General features: G+C 39.6%; 2 protein-coding genes across 3 annotated transcripts; both read left to right on the top strand.

Annotated features, from left to right (window-relative positions):
* Positions 1-314: 314 nt before the first annotated feature.
* On the top strand, positions 315-8880 carry gfod2 (glucose-fructose oxidoreductase domain containing 2). Of its 2 annotated transcripts, none has more exons than XM_037751699.1 (3): positions 315-863; positions 3053-3432; positions 5071-8880. In XM_037751699.1, the coding sequence occupies exons 2-3, from the start codon at positions 3180-3182 to the stop codon at positions 5970-5972; spliced, it is 1155 nt and encodes a 384-aa protein (XP_037607627.1). In that variant the 5' UTR covers positions 315-863; positions 3053-3179; the 3' UTR covers positions 5973-8880. The 2 variants fall into 2 exon arrangements, with proteins under 2 accessions (XP_037607627.1, XP_037607635.1); XM_037751707.1 differs by having other exon boundaries at positions 315-867.
* A 2125-nt stretch (positions 8881-11005) lies between these two features.
* LOC119479900 (zinc finger BED domain-containing protein) lies at positions 11006-15811 on the top strand. The gene is made up of 3 exons (XM_037755883.1): positions 11006-11359; positions 13095-13547; positions 14611-15811. The coding sequence occupies exons 1-3, from the start codon at positions 11218-11220 to the stop codon at positions 14952-14954; spliced, it is 939 nt and encodes a 312-aa protein (XP_037611811.1). The 5' UTR covers positions 11006-11217; the 3' UTR covers positions 14955-15811.
* The last annotated feature ends 143 nt before the right edge of the window (positions 15812-15954 follow it).

Here is a 15954-nt window from a genome sequence, read left to right as displayed (position 1 = left end):
AAAAAAGCATGAAGCAAATGAAGCATTGAAGCTTTCCAGCAAATTGGTTCGGAAAAGGGTTAATTTCTCGAGGCTTCATGTGCACACGAAACCACCCGGTGGTCAAAGAGTGTAAAAGAGGCAGATATGATTTTAACTATGTGATCTGTGATATACTGTATTTTGCGCCAGTAAAGGCTGTTGGGAATTACTATAAACAATGAAAAAAATATATTACCATTTAATCCATTTATACTGTCTATTTTCCAGTAAGTATATTATGAGTATATAACATACATGTATAATAAACTGTAATTGTTTTAAGAGTAATGCATCTTATGTGTGTAAACCAATCCTTTGGTCAATAATTGTATTGTAGTGTAGTGTAATATAATATAATAATGGCAGGAGGGGTAATATTAGTATTCTTTGTCACTTCTGGAACGTGGCATTGGTTTAACCAGTGAAGATCTGAACCACTTCCTGAACCAGTCAGCGGTATGGCCGGGCAGCGAGACTTTGGACGTCATCAATGACGTAATTGGTCTAAAACGATACAAGCCTCGATATGCGCATCGCGGAAAACTTCCTGGATTACTCGACACACGCTCCGAAGCCTCGGCCCAGCACGTAACATCCCTACCCGTGGCGTGGAGAAGATCATCCTATCATTCTGCCTTGAATTAATTAAAAAAAAAACAAAAAAAAAACGCTCTTGGACGGGAGACGCCTCACATCGTTCACTTAAAAGAGCCGGCTTTTTGAATCGCCTCGTTTGCAACGACTCTTCCCTACCACAGTGCTGCCGTCGCTACTGAAGTTACCATTAGCAACTGGGCAGCGCCCGGCGGAGCCGAGCTGTGGATGTCGTCCTGGTAAACACAGTAGGTAGACACTGTTACACTTCACTATGGGTTGTTTTTTATACCCAGTTTAAAGGTTAATTAACTATAGATATTAACTCTGTAAAGTACCTTCGTTTATCGGGAGCTTTTTGAGTGGCCCCGGCTAGCCTAACATGCTATAGCTAACGTTATCAGTAGTCTAGTCTAGCTCAGTTAGCTCCGTGTGTGTGTGAGTGTGAGTGAACCTCAGACTATCAGGACTGTTATGCACTCTGCAAGTTTGTGGTATCGTAAAAAAATAATATGGCTAATGCCCAACTACTATTTATCTCTCAGGGATATTTTGGTGCAGCATGGCTTTGTTATGAGACCAGCAGACAGCAACACAGCACGGCTATAGGTTAGTTTATAGTGGTGTCAGAGAGTGAGGCTTCTTCTGCTGTCAGCCTGCTAAATGTGTGTAATGTGTGGCCACGCTGTTTGCACCCTGAGGTGATGCAGTGTGAAAATGGAGAGCTTATTTTCCAAAGGTTACATAGGTTAGGCAGGTGCACAGGCACACACACGTCTGTAGTTGTACAGTCATGGCTACAGGGAGACTGTCAGCTCCTGCCATACACTATGTTCTCCCATAAATACATATTCATTATAAATAGACAAAACATTTATAGTGTTTGGAGTAGTGTAGTGCAACTACCTTTGTTTAGTGCAACTACCTTTGTTTACATTTTATGTATTATTATTTATTTATCTACACTACCTATTTTACAAGTGCAATTACCTCTGTTTACATTACATCTGTTTTATATGTTATACCTCTAGTGTAACACGTCTGTTTATATTTATTTATACATCTACTTTACCTGTTTTATTTGCTTTATAACTGTGTGTGTTTTAACTGTTATATGTTTTTATCTACCTCGTTTAGTCTAGTCAAGTATTTGTTTTAAAGCACTGACCAGAAGTGGCAACTGTGAATCTCGTTGTATTTAATACGATGACAATAAAGCTTTCTATTCTATTCTATTCTATTGCACAACCTCATTAGAGCTCAGCCAAGAAAGAGCTGTTTACCCCCACCCTCCTACTCTAAAATAGATAATACTGTGGGCAGGTGCTCCCACCACACAAGCCCACAAAACAGCAATTACATGGACAACTGAAATCCACACAACAGTCACCGGTCCATAGCAGATAACCTGTATAAGGTCAAATACACAGACATGATTTGCTTCAGAGGTAGAGGTGACGTTGACTTTCGGTGGGTGTGGAACATCAGAGGAATGGCATGTTAACTATGTAGCAGGACACAATGTAAGCAGCTATCAGGCAGTACTGATGAGAAAAACTGGTCTAGACCTCTATTGGACATGTTTGTCCTGTTTGGTGATACCCTTACTAGAGATGATATAAATATTATGCCATGAGACAAGTTATTGTCTGTGGTTTTGGTTATCGTAACATTGTGATATGGATTACATGTCTTAATTTCTGGTTTTAAATCCTGAACAATGAATGCATTTACATGCATGGCCATTATTGCCCACCTTAAGTATTGTTTGGAAACAACATAAGAATTAGGGCTGCCAATAGATTAAAATATTTAATTGCGATTAATCACACATTTTTTTATCTGTTCATAATGTACCTTAAAGGGAGATTTGTCAAGTATTTAATACTCTTATCAACATAGTAGTGGGCAAATATGCTTGCTTTATGCAAATCTATGTATATATTTATTATTGTAAATCAATTAACAACATAAAACAATGACAAATATTGTCCAGAAACCCTCACAGGTACTGCATTTAGCATAAATAATATGCTGAAATCATAACATGGCAAACTGCAGCCCAACAGACAACAACAGCTGTCAGTGGGTCAGTGTGCTGACTTGACTATGACTTGCCCCAAACTGCATGTGATTATCATAAAGTGGTGTTATTTAGCCTCCTTCTTGTTAAGCTAGTATGACATGGTTGATACTATTGGATTCCTTAGGTTTTCTAGTTTCATATGAGTTTAGTATCTTCATCTTCTATCTTCTTCTAGCTTCTTCTAAAACTGAACCCGCTACAACCTAAAAACAGCAAGTTGCATTAATTGGTTAAAGAAATTAGTGCCGTTAAAACGAACTTGCGTTAACGCATTATCACGTTAACTTTGACAGCCCTAATAAAAATGTCAATGTCACATAGCTTCATTAGTCTCCTCTTTTATTTTTACAGGTACTGCAAGCTCTCCTTGATTTCCAGAAACGGTCAAGGCCTTGACAGGCAGGTGGATCGCAGGCTGTTGTGATGTCGGTGAGGCTGGCCATGGTTTACACGTAAGGTCGCAGTGAGTGGCACTGCCATGTTGCCAGGAGTCGGTGTATTTGGCACGGGCAGCACAGCCCGAGTGCTGGTCCCGTTGTTGAAAGCTGAAGGCTTTGAGGTTCATGCACTCTGGGGGAGAAGCGAAGAGGAAGCGTGCTGCTTGGCAAAGGAGCTCGGCATCCCATTTCACACAAGTCGATCTGATGACGTCCTGCTGCACCAAGATGTCGACCTTGTTTGCATCTATATTCCACCCTCAATGACAAGGCAGATTGCTGTCAAAGCACTGGGTAAGAGGTCACAAACACACATACACTTTTACTAAAATGCAGAGTAGACTTTTTTACTTGTGTCAGCCTGCCCTGTCCAAAAACCTTGAGCATATTTAAAGTGTATAACTTGCACTTTTACTCTAAACATTTATGCTAAGCCTACATCATAAATCATAAAACATATAGCATTGCTATTTGAAAAATGATAATATAGGTGGATATTTATTTTCTTTTGTATATAAGAATTCAGAATGTTTGGATTTATGTGAAAGATGACACTCAAATAAGCTCAGTTTTCTTCCCAAACACCAGGTTCAGGTGTTATATTATAGTTTCCACTGAGACTATATTACCATCTCAGTTATACAAACTGCTAATGTGACCTGACCCAGCTGGGCGTGGCCGGTCGGCTCTGGAACAGATTTTAAATTTTTGACTGTAATGACAGTACGCCCCAACAGATGTATATACTGAAAATGGCTACATTCCTCTGTAACATATCTCTCATGGTTTGAGATGTGATTAATGATGATCATACACGCAACCACAGGGAACGTAGCAATTTGAGGGGGAAAAAACAAACAAACCATACAGACAAAAACTTCCCCAAATCTCACATCTGTTAGCAGCACATTGAAGCAGACATAATCAACACCTCCTCTTATCAGAGGAGCGTAGATCTTTAACGTTAACTTACTGTATCTGATGGAATTCCTGAGTGTTGACCTCAGCTTCCTGTTATAGTTGCAACTTCCTGAGTGTGTCCCCACCAAAGGACTTATCCACGGCACTACTTCCAAGGGGTACTGAAGGCTGCCGATCTCCATATATAAAAGCTATACACACCCTCTGTGCTATCACATGTGGTTGCAGGAGAATGTTGACTTATTGTTTATTCATACCAAACCCCAGGAACTGAGCCGTAATGGCATTTAAACTCCAAGACACCAAGTCCACCCTACATCTTCAAATCATATTTAATATACACTCAGTTGCCATTTTAAAAGGTGCACCGAGCTTAAACAAATGCAGTCTAATACAACAGCCCCGCAATAAATCCTACCCTTCTTGCTGAAACCGTTTTAGAGATGCATTGAATCCACTTTTTGGCTTTTACGCCTTTTTCCACAGAAGACATTTTGACATGTCACTGTAGGAAAAGCACAGGTGTAAATAATGAAATGAATGATGGCTGAGTTCCATTTAGCTGCTTTAATTGGAGGGTCCTGGTATTGTGCATGCTGGCTCACTGTCACACTGGACACTTGAGTAGAACAGAGCCATCGTTAATGTTATAACTAACATCTGTGTTTTTTTCCTAGTATGACAAGTCAAAATGTCTGCTGTGAGAAAGGCCTATTTTTGAGGCTGGAAGTTTGTTTGTTATGCTGTTGAATTGTATTGTGTTCTGAGAGCTGTTTCTATAATTTTGTCTATACTCATTAAATGGAGGTAGTAACCAAGTGTTCGTAAAACATAAATTGTGTGTACATTTTCAAAGGCAGATTAATAACAATAGTGAGTGAACACAATGCTCACCACTTTAAGATTAAAAAGAAAGAAGAAATCAATTGTTTAACCTTTTTTGTATACAAGACAACAAAAAATCATAAAGGTGTTTTCTCTCTCTCGCTCTCTCTCTCTCTCTGTCTGCAGGTATAGGTAAGAATGTTGTGTGTGAGAAAGCTGCAACTGCTGTGGATTCATTCAAGATGGTGACTGCAGCCAGATACTACCCACAGCTGCTCAGCATTATGGGTAATACCTTGCGCTTCCTGCCAGCTTTTGTGGCAATGCGGCAGCTGCTGGTGGAGGGATATGTTGGCGAAATTCAGGTGTGTGATGTCCGGGTCTACGGCCCCAGCCTCCTGGATCAGTCGTACGGCTGGACATGTGAGGAGCTGATGGGAGGAGGCGGTCTACACACCGTCGGCTCTTCCGTCATTGACCTTTTGAGTTACCTAACTGGTGCACGTGCCCACCGCGTCCATGGCCTACTGCGAACCTTTGTACAACAAAATGGTTTGATCCGAGGCATCCGCCGCGTCACCAGCGATGATTTTTGCTTCTTCCAAATGTTGATGGGTGGAACTGGGTCCAGCTCTGGTGGTGTGTGTTCCACTGTGACCCTGAACTTCAACATGCCAGGGTCATTTGTGCACGAGGTTATGGTAGTTGGATCCACTGGGAGACTGGTTGCCAGGGGGACAGAGCTGTACGGCCAACGCAATGGGAGTAAAGGTGAGGAGCTGTTGCTAGGCGACAGTGGGTGGGCGGGACCAGAGGTGAAAGAGATGCCCCTGCCTCACCTGCGGGGGCTGAGCTCCATGGTAAAGGCACTGAGACAGTCTTTTCAGGCTCACGAGGAGCGCAGGTTATGGGCGCGAGGACCGGTTGCCGTGGCTCCAACATTCGAGGATGGTCTGTATGTGCAGACGGTGGTCGAGGCGGTGAAACGGTCCAGCTGTAGTGGAGAATGGGAGTGTGTTGAGATCATGAGTCAGGAGCCAGATCCCAATCACAACCTGTGTGAGGCTCTGCAGAGAAATAAGAACTAGATATATTTATACACCCAGTGCAACTACTACACGTGTCTGACAAAACTGGGCTCTGAATGTTTTTCCTTTAATTTAGCTGCTGAGGCAGTTTACATTACATATGACTACTTTTTGCATTTTCACATTCTGTCACATTTTGAGCAGAATATTTTGCTTTAGAAAACATAACTGTGTTGTGGATGTCTGTACCCTGACAGTTATGATTTGTTTGTACACTAAATTTGTTAACCACAGCTCCATTATTCAGATTCTCAAAAGAAAATATTATTATAGGTGGGTCAAAATCTACCTGTGCCTTGTTTACCAGTTTATTACCTGTTCCATGCCAAAAAAGTAGACAGTCTTTCTTCTCACTGAAGTAATGGAGTCACGACTGCAAAATTCCTGCTGAATAAGGTTGATATACGCCACCTGTCAGCGAGGAACCACACCTATGTCAAATATTGGCCAAGAGCTAAATTCCGTGGGAGTCAAAAAAACAACCTTTCAGTGGATGTCTGTTTGACCGTTTCCTTTATCCTCAATTTAAGCAGCAGGTTTGGATACATTTCTGTATTTAAAGAGATATGCAGGTTGTTGTATTTTATTATTAATCAGAGATAGATTAAATAAGCTTATACTTTTTCTCTGTGATTGGACAAGAGTACAGCTCTCCCTCAGGTATGCCAGCACATTGTTGGAGTTTGAGATCACAATACACCAATACGTGGTTGACTAGGCATCAGCACTGTCAAAACAAAGTTGTTAAGCTGGTACACAAGCATGTACTTTCTTCTAACAACACAATTTTGAGTCATAACTAATTGTTGAGCCAAGCCTAGCCGTTAATTTAGTAATTTGGCTGAAATTAAAAGCCAGCTCTGAGTTTATAGTCCAACCAAGAAAACATCTCTATTGTGCGTAACATTTGGATGTATTTTGGTGTTAATTTATTCCCAACACAAGAGCACCTTATTCTGAAAGGAATTGTTTACCTCGAACAGGAATGAATATCAAAGCATGACGACGATTTGACTAACAAAACAGAATTCAAATGATGCTCCACTGGAGCTCAGTCTCTGTCAAATTCAGAATAAGAATAATGGAGCTGTGCAGAGTTCTTTTTTTAATTTTTGGAAAGTGTAATAATAAGCATACATTTAAAGATTGCAAGAGGGGCATGTAGGCTTTATGTTATGACATGTCATGGCATACATAAAATACCAGGGATTGAGTAAAATAAGCTATGTAGAAAACTGAATAATAACAAGTGTAATTTGTAGCATTGCCCCTCAAAATGCCCAATTGTTAAAGTGACACTTAAATCTTTCTTTTGAGCGTCACTCACACCCTGTAGGCTGGGAAACTAAGAAGTTTCCTTCTTCACAGTCAGAGCAGCTATTAGTGAGCTGGATTTCATGACTGCTACAGTCGATTTCAGTATGTTTTCATAGTGGGGAAAAGTATCTAAACCATCTAAAGTACAAACCACTCCTTCATCATCCATATGTTCTGTATGTTCAGTCATCGCTTCATTAAAATATACTTCTTCCAGATACATACACTACTTTAAGAAGCTTCAATGAGGGTGATAGTGCGACACAGACGCATTGTTTTCAGTAATATTTTAGGTAAATGTTGGCTGGAACAAACAGAACATATGGGAGGACAGAGGTGAAGTGGATTATGCCTCAGAGAAAGGGGTTTATATGGATGTTTGGTACCTGTTTCCACTGTGAAAACTCACCAATGGTAATCTATTTAACCACTATTTGACACTAACTGTGAAGAAGGAAACTACTACTACCTTTTAATGGCCACCTATTAAGTTTACACAGGATGAGCATTTGATGCTATAGTATCACATTAAATCTTACATTAGCAGAAACAGGCTTGTCCTAGAAATTACAGATTAGTGACATTTTATAGCTGTCAAAAGTTTTAGATACAAAACCTGAGGGTGTTTGACAACTAAATTTAGTTTAAAATGTGTGTAAAAGGTTTGTTTACATGTGTTAACCATTGAAGTCATTTTATATGTTTTTATATTTAGATTTTTCATGCAATCTATGCATTTAAAGTTATTACGGATGTTTAAATCAAGAGAGTGGAGCCACGATCCGCCTCCATTCACCATCTTTCATTGAGTAGAACCACTGGATCTGACGTGTGCAAGAGTATAAATGTGTGCCTCCCTAACTTGCTCAGACCAAGAGAAGGAAGTGTTAAACAGTTTATGGTTGTTGTTGTTGTAGTCACTCACTGCATCTCAGTACTGCTGAATATCCTGAATGACGTTGGGCCTCAGCGCTCCTACTGCTGAGACAGGAGGAGAAGACAGAAGCAGTGTGTTGGTTTGATTTGATTGGTCTGTTCCCTTCTTAGACCCACGCAGGATCTGCAAATAAGGATACATACACGTTACACGCTTACCTCACGCTATCCCAACAGTGCTTTACAAAAACAATTAATCAAGTTTACATTAAGTGTCTTTACAAAACACATCACATTTGCCTGCAGGATGTTCCATAACCCACCGCTATTAAAATACATTCCAACCGATTTTTCACCTTCTTGTTTTGTTTTTTTGCACTGATAACTGATAAAATGCCACATATTTAATATGCAGTGTGATGCTTTTACCAGCCGGCTCACTGCAAAAAAAGAATTTAACATGTCTGTATAAGGAAGACTTTTTGTATTTATTTATGTCTCGGTGTGGAGAAAGTTTCACATCGTTTATTCTGTTCCGTGTTTGTGTTTTCAGCCTGTGAATTTCTGTTGTAATATTTATCTTGTTTAGATTTAGTGTTGTTTTAATTGATAATATGGCTTTTTGAGCACAATGTGTTGCATTTAAGTTGGGAAACTGTACTGTTTGTCTGCCTGACAGATATTTCCTTAAATAAATACAGTTGTATTCATTTAGTGTCTTTGGTCAGATTTCAGTTTATTCATTATGTAAAGACAAAATTGGCTTTTACCTGACAAGTCTTTGTGTATTGAAACCATAGAACACAGATGTTCAGTATCTGTTGATACAGTTCTTTACTGAGCTGATCATCACAGTAATATTGTTCTCACAATTTTTACATTTTTAACCATCTAATATTTTGTAAATCAAATATTACTGCTCAGGTCAGTTGTGTCAGTGTTCTAGACTGAGCTAGCAGCATGCTAATCTTTACCTATAATCGGACTGAATAATCACTTTCAAATATGTTACATCATGCCTCCTCCCTCATCTCCACAGAGTCACCATTTCTCCATAGCAGCATTATGCTGCAGTCATGTCATGAGGGGATTACAGGTTCTGCTTCCTGCAAATATTACATTAAAAATATATATTTTGATAGCTGTTTTATAATATTAATATCAATTGTACACATTTTTATTCTAATTGGACAAGTGAAACATACCACATTAGTGGTTATAGCTTATAATTACAGATGAACATGTCATAATACAGGAACCAGATATCAAAAGCACAGTGGCCCTTTGATCAAATGAAGCAAAGGAGGTTGTATTTCTTGACTCCTTTATGGTACATATGGTCCCATTTTTATGAATAAATTCATCAAACTTTAAAACCCCCTTGTCCCTTTACCAAATGTGCAACAGACAAAGTAACTTAGGCTCCAATGTTCAATTTCTAAAAAGACAGATTTTATTTTCATTACAAATCTATTATTTCAAATAGGAGTATTACGAGGCCTAAAGTTGTGTTTGACACATTTTCCTTTATGTATCTGTTTAATTTGAAACATTACTGTTTATTGTATTGTTAACTGATTTAAAATAAAGTAAAAACAACAACAGAAGTTTCCTTTACTGTATGTAGTGATGTGTCGGTCACGAACGAGCCGGCTCTTTTAAGCGAACGATATGAGCCGGCTCTCGTCTGAGAGCCGTTTTCTTTTTCTTTAATTAATTCAAGGCAGAATGATGGGATGATCTTCTCCGCACCACGGGCGCTCCATGCACTGACTGTGACTGAATGTTGTGTTAGTGACGTCCATGCAACCAATCAGGTGATGACAGACAAGGATCATACCATCAAGCAGGGACGGGCGGGGCTGAGGAGTGCGGTGCGCGAATAGCAGACAAGATGAGTGACAGTCGGAAACGAAGCAGCATGTAAAATTATGGTATTCTGGAAATTATAAGGTTTAGTATAATTATATTGAATAATTTATGTGATATATATGCACACATAGTAATTATAGGTCAAAACTGTGCTAAATTTGGCTGAGTTATAAAATCAACAATCAATCAACATTTAGGTATCTAGGTACCCAAAGTGCTTTACATTAACATCAAGAAATAACAGGAATAAAAACATAACATATCATAAAATCATAAAGGTATATAAAAAGCACAGGAAAAAAAATTTCACAGCGCTACTAGTTATTCAAAGCCAATCTAAATAAAAAAGTCTTGAGCTTAGATTTAAAAAGTACTAGGTCAAGTGACAGTGCGTATATCGGGGTAACTTGTATTGATGGTGAGATGAAGCTTCATGAAGCACTGAAGCTCTCCAGCAAATTGGTTCGCAAAAGGGTTCATCTCACAAGGCTTCATCTGGGCTTCATATGCACACGAAACCACCTATCGGCCAAATAGTGTAAAACAGGTAAATATATTCCAGATATGTGGCAGCGGTTCAACCGGGCACAGGGCAGTGAATGTGCTTGTGTAACTAAAGGAAAATGATAGATGGGAGACATAATTCGTTTTTATTCAGGAATAATAAGTTCTCAACTGTATTTTGGCTTTGGGCGTCTTCAATTACGTCATTTGTCTAAAACGATAAAAGCATCGATATGCGCTTCACAGAAAAAATCCTGGATTACTCGACACACGCTCCGAAGCCTCGGCACAGCACATAACATCACTAGTAACTTGTTCCATAAAAGGCAGAAATGGTAAAACGAAGAGCCGTTTGGGAGTCGAAAGAACCGGCTCTTTTTGGTGAGCTGAGCCAAATGAACCAGCTCACTAAAAAGAGCCGTAATTCCCATCACTATAAGTATGGCAACATCTGGCCCCGCCCCGATATGACGTCAGGCGGCAGCAGCAATGCATTGTGGGGGTAGAGTGTAGCAAAATATCAGCGTCAAGCTAACGTTGATGCTAACTGCTAGCAGTGTAGTAAATAACGGTTATTTCTAAACGACCTAATCTACGTCATCTGTTCACATCACGGCTGTGACGCAGAGCATGAGCGGCACGTAGTGAGGAGCACCGTGTGTGAGTCTGTGTGAGGATGAGCCGGAGACAAAGGTCCACTCCGTCCATTAAGCAGGAGTCGCTGGGAGAGTTCACAGAGCCGTCGACGAGGCGGAGACCGGAAACCCTGTCCACCCGAGAGGAGGACATGGAGACAGACAGCGAGCAGTTCTGCTACGGTATGTTTACATCTCCTCTACCTGCGCCTGGTGATGAGAGATGAAGCACTGAAGCTTTACAGCACATTGGTTCCGTAAAGGGTTCATTTCTCGAGGCTTCATGTGCACAAAGCCACCTGGTGGTCAGAGAGGGTAACACAGGCAGATCTGATCTGAACCATGTGACCAGACAAGATAAGATAAGATAAGATATTCCTTTATTAGTCCCTCAGTGGGGACATGTGCAGTGTACAGCAGTAAAGGGGATAGTGCAAAAAACAAGATGCATCAGCTCACACAGTAAAAATAAAAGAGCTAAACAAAGTGTAACAAAATATGAACCATTTAAATAGAAGGAAGTATAAAAATAGGAGCAGTATATACAGTATTGACAATAAACAGACTATTAACAAAATTGCACAAGTGGAAAATGATATTGCACAGTGAGAATGACATGAAATTCAACCTGAAAATATCAGGTTATTTTCAGTTTTTGGTGTGTAAGTGGTCTACTGGGACCACAGATCTGTGATATACTGTATTTTGCGCCAGTAAAGGCTGTTGGGAAAGACTATAAACAATGGAGAAAATATATATTACCATGTAATCCATTTATATCTATATAATATATTGTGTATTTTCTAGTAAGTATATAACATACATGTATAATAAACTGTAATTGTTTTATGAGTAATGCATCTTATGTGTGTAAACCAATCCTTTGGTCAATAATTGTAATGTAGTGTAGTGTAAATTAATATAATAATGGCAGGAGAGGTAATATAAGTGTTCTGTGTCACTTCTGGAAATGGCATGGCATCTGCAAAATTTCACAGACCGGAGGAAAACAACCAATCAGAGCCGAGCTGGAGTCTGCCATCTCTGAGCAGCTGTCAATCACTTGCGTACTCCGATCAAACGGTCAAACTAGGCAGCGCTCATCTAATATGAATCAATATTCTGTTACTGTAATGCCTATTTCTGGTCTCAAATGTTTTCAGAAACATCTCGCGAGTGATTGACAGCTGCCTCCGTTGAATGAACAGCCAATAGGAACTCTCTCTCTGAAATGGATTTTTTAAAGCCTGAAAACAGAGCCCTGAGGAGGAGCAGAAGTCTAGTTATCTCTCAGTACACTTGAATTACAATATGCTGAAAGATTAATATAAGGTTAATTTTTGCCCAATGATGCCAAAAACATTCTGCCTACTGCAGGTTTAATACGGTTGTCGTGGTAGCAAAGATGCTCTGGTTTGTAGTTGTAATGAATGTGATGTACTTGTCAGGGAAAGCCCGGGCCGGCTCTGACATCAAATCAAACTTTCTGCGCGTAGTCACACTTTTCAGGAGATGCGCGGCAGCTCTGCGAGCTCTGCGAGCTCTGCTTACCATCTCTGCTCATGCTAATGATTTTACAAATTAATCAACAAGTTTCTTAATTTATTCATTTATTAAAAATTAATAAACCAACCATTTTGATTTAAAATGAATTGTTTAAGTAAAAAATGTACCATGTACCAAGTCTTTGCCTCTCAGATGTGAGGCTTTGCTGCTTTTCTCTGTTTTTACATCATTATAAACTATCTGAAGGTGTAACATTGGGCTCTGGCAACTTGTGATGGGTATTTTTTTTACAATTTTCTGACATTTAATACACTGAACAATTAATCAGTTATTTAAAAAATCATATCAATATATTGACCCATAATGAATTGTTAGTTCCAAGCCTAATTATAACTTTTTGTTTTCCTCTTAGTGGAAGTGTCTCTGGAGGACGAAGACTCTGACACCCTTGCCACAGTGAATGAAGCTAGAATTAATCCTCCTATTAACGGCATGGAAGGTGCACAAGGAGATCCAGCAGAACAAATAACACAAGAAGGGGCGAGTGATGACCGCCCTGTAAAACGTAGACGGAATAAACGCAGCTTGATTTGGAGGCACTATGAGCAACTGGACTGTTTGTCTGCTGCTCGTTGCCGCATTTGCCAGAAGAAGTTGCAGTACTTTGAAGGCGGCAGCACCAGCAACCTGCATCGGCACCTGTCAAAGAGACATCCGGAGATGTTTTCTCAGCTAATGATGGAGGGGCAGCATCCACCACCACAACCACCACCACCCGACTCATCAAAGAGCTCAAATGCTAATGGTCACACAGCAACACCACCAGAGAGCGTTGGGCCGACAAAGGAGCAGAAACCGTTTTCTGGTAATGTTTTATAACTCACTGCTGTTTGTGGATGTAATTCATTCAGACTTTTTCAAAGACATCTTGCTGAATAAGTGAAATATATAAATATGTTGTTGTTTTTACTTCATTTAACAGAAGACAAATGTTATGTTGTCTAAACACAAACCTAGATAAAATACAATTTAAAATACAGTACAAAAGTTTAAGCTTAAAGTTTAAGTCACAATTCAGGCTAAAAGCAACACAGTTTAAAATGCCAAATGCAGGAAGGACAGCTGGCTGTATGCTGTGGGTCCTTACCGGTTTGAATTATGTTTTTGTATTTATTTTTTTACTCACTCTCATGTCCGTTTCACACCGCCAGAGAGAGGGGCGCAGCTGAAAGACGGCTACAATTAAGTGTAATCTCTTCATCCATTCTATTTTGAAAGCTATTTATATATCACTAGACGAATATATTTGATTTTTGAGTATTCTATTAAATTAATAAGTCTGTTAATTTACGCATTCACACATCTTTTGCCAGCTGTCCTTCCTGCATTTGGCAGCTTCAATTGTGTTACTTTTAGTCTAGATTATGTGTTTAACTTCTTCGTATTTGTCTAATATCATAGTTCGCTAATCCTTTGTAAAATATGCCGCTCTGCTGACAGTAGACTTGTCCGTGTCTGTGATTGGTCAAATGCTGCAAACACCGCCCCTTTCATGTGAACACGCTCACAGCCAGATAGAGAAACACTGGGTTGATTTACCGAGTTGATAACGTCATAGGACGGCTTAGCGTGATCTTGTTTGTTAGGGTTAGTTATGCCAGATAACGAGAAGATACCCTGGGTATGTTGAACTTGCTTCGTAGTACAGGCCTCAGGTCAGGTTCAACAAAGCTAACAGGAGACTCAGGAAGATGTCAATCAATTTGTCTATACTAGCTCACACAGTCCTGAGCAGAGGTCTAATCAGCCAGATTAACTGAAAACACAATTAGATTAATATCAAGTTTTTAAAAAAAAAGGATTTTTCTCTTTATGGTTCTACTGTAATGAGACTAAACATGTGGCCTTCTCTTTCCTTCTTCTTACAGGTAAGTGGAAAGTTCCCAAAGTGTCTGAAGTTGAAAAGCGTGCGTTCAGGAGAGAGCTGGAGCTGATCGAAGCTCTGAGGAGAGCGCAGAGGGAGGAGGCTCGGGCTCTGGAGTATCAGAGGGATCTGCTTGAGAAGCTGCGTGCAGTGAATGCCAGGGAAGCAGCTGCAGAGAGGGAGCAGATTGAGTCACTGAGAAAAGCACAGCTGGAGGAAGCCGAAGACTTGACTAGACAGCGAGAAGAGGTGCAGAAGGAGAAGACAGAGCTGCAGAAGAAATTTGACGAGCTTCAGCAGGAAAGAGAAGAACTTGTGTTGTTTTCCAAAGGACAGCAAGCCTCCTGAGTCTGCTGCAACATGACTGTCGTGTTGCTGTCGTCACCGATTTCATTTTTTTACTTTTTTTTTTATAAATGCTTTGGGACAAATTTAAACACATGATGTAAAATGGTAAACTCCCCTTTTAGTAAAATATTTTTTGCAAACAATTAATGGACATTTTTTGTTTCTGACACAGCTGTGTTGCACTGCTTCTTCCTTCCTCTTCTGCCCACCCATTGTGTGATGTTCTGATATCACTCTGACATCAAATGAATAGACCCAGGAGAAACCTCTCCCTCCCCACCTCATCCTACATTCACTCATGGCTGCAACAAGCAATTTTCAAATCTGTATATACTATAATAATGTATGTGTTGGCTCTGCAGGACAGGATCAGATGAGCTGCAAAAGTCATTAGTTTGTCTTATCACTCAAATTTGTAATTTAGCAATGAAATGTGTAATGCTGCCAGTAAAACTGACCTACATCAGACGATAGATATTATTATTATATTTTTCTGCGAGGGCTTGAAATTATCAGTCAAACTAACTTAATTGATTTGTCTTTTCTTTCCTTTCTTTACACAATACACCATGTTGTCGTTAACAAGTTGTGTGATCCTTTTAGGAAATTTAATTGACCTTGAGACTTGATTTGAGTTTCTTGTAGAAACTTGGAAATTCACTTTAAGAGCAGCTGTATTTTTGTTGAAACAGGATGTTTAGGCAAGACATAATGTTAGGGATCATTTAAAAGTGTAAACCCATGTAGATTTAGAGAGGCAGTTTTAATTTTGATTAAATGTTTTATACTCCCACTGCAGCATCATCTGTTCTACAGGGACACTCTAGGTAATGACATTAAAATGTTGATGTGCAAGAGAATATTTTGAAGACAATTAGATTTCCATAAACTCTTCTTTAGAGAATCAGTACATCCCTAACATTTCTGTCCTTCAGGACCCTAATCAGAGACTTGGTCATTTATAACGGAGTAGTTTTTATGGGGACACACTTTCTTTTGA

Source organism: Sebastes umbrosus, chromosome 2 (genome assembly GCF_015220745.1).
Source record: "Sebastes umbrosus isolate fSebUmb1 chromosome 2, fSebUmb1.pri, whole genome shotgun sequence".
Lineage (NCBI taxonomy): Eukaryota > Metazoa > Chordata > Actinopteri > Perciformes > Sebastidae > Sebastes > Sebastes umbrosus.
This window is presented reverse-complemented; position numbering and strand designations above follow the sequence as displayed.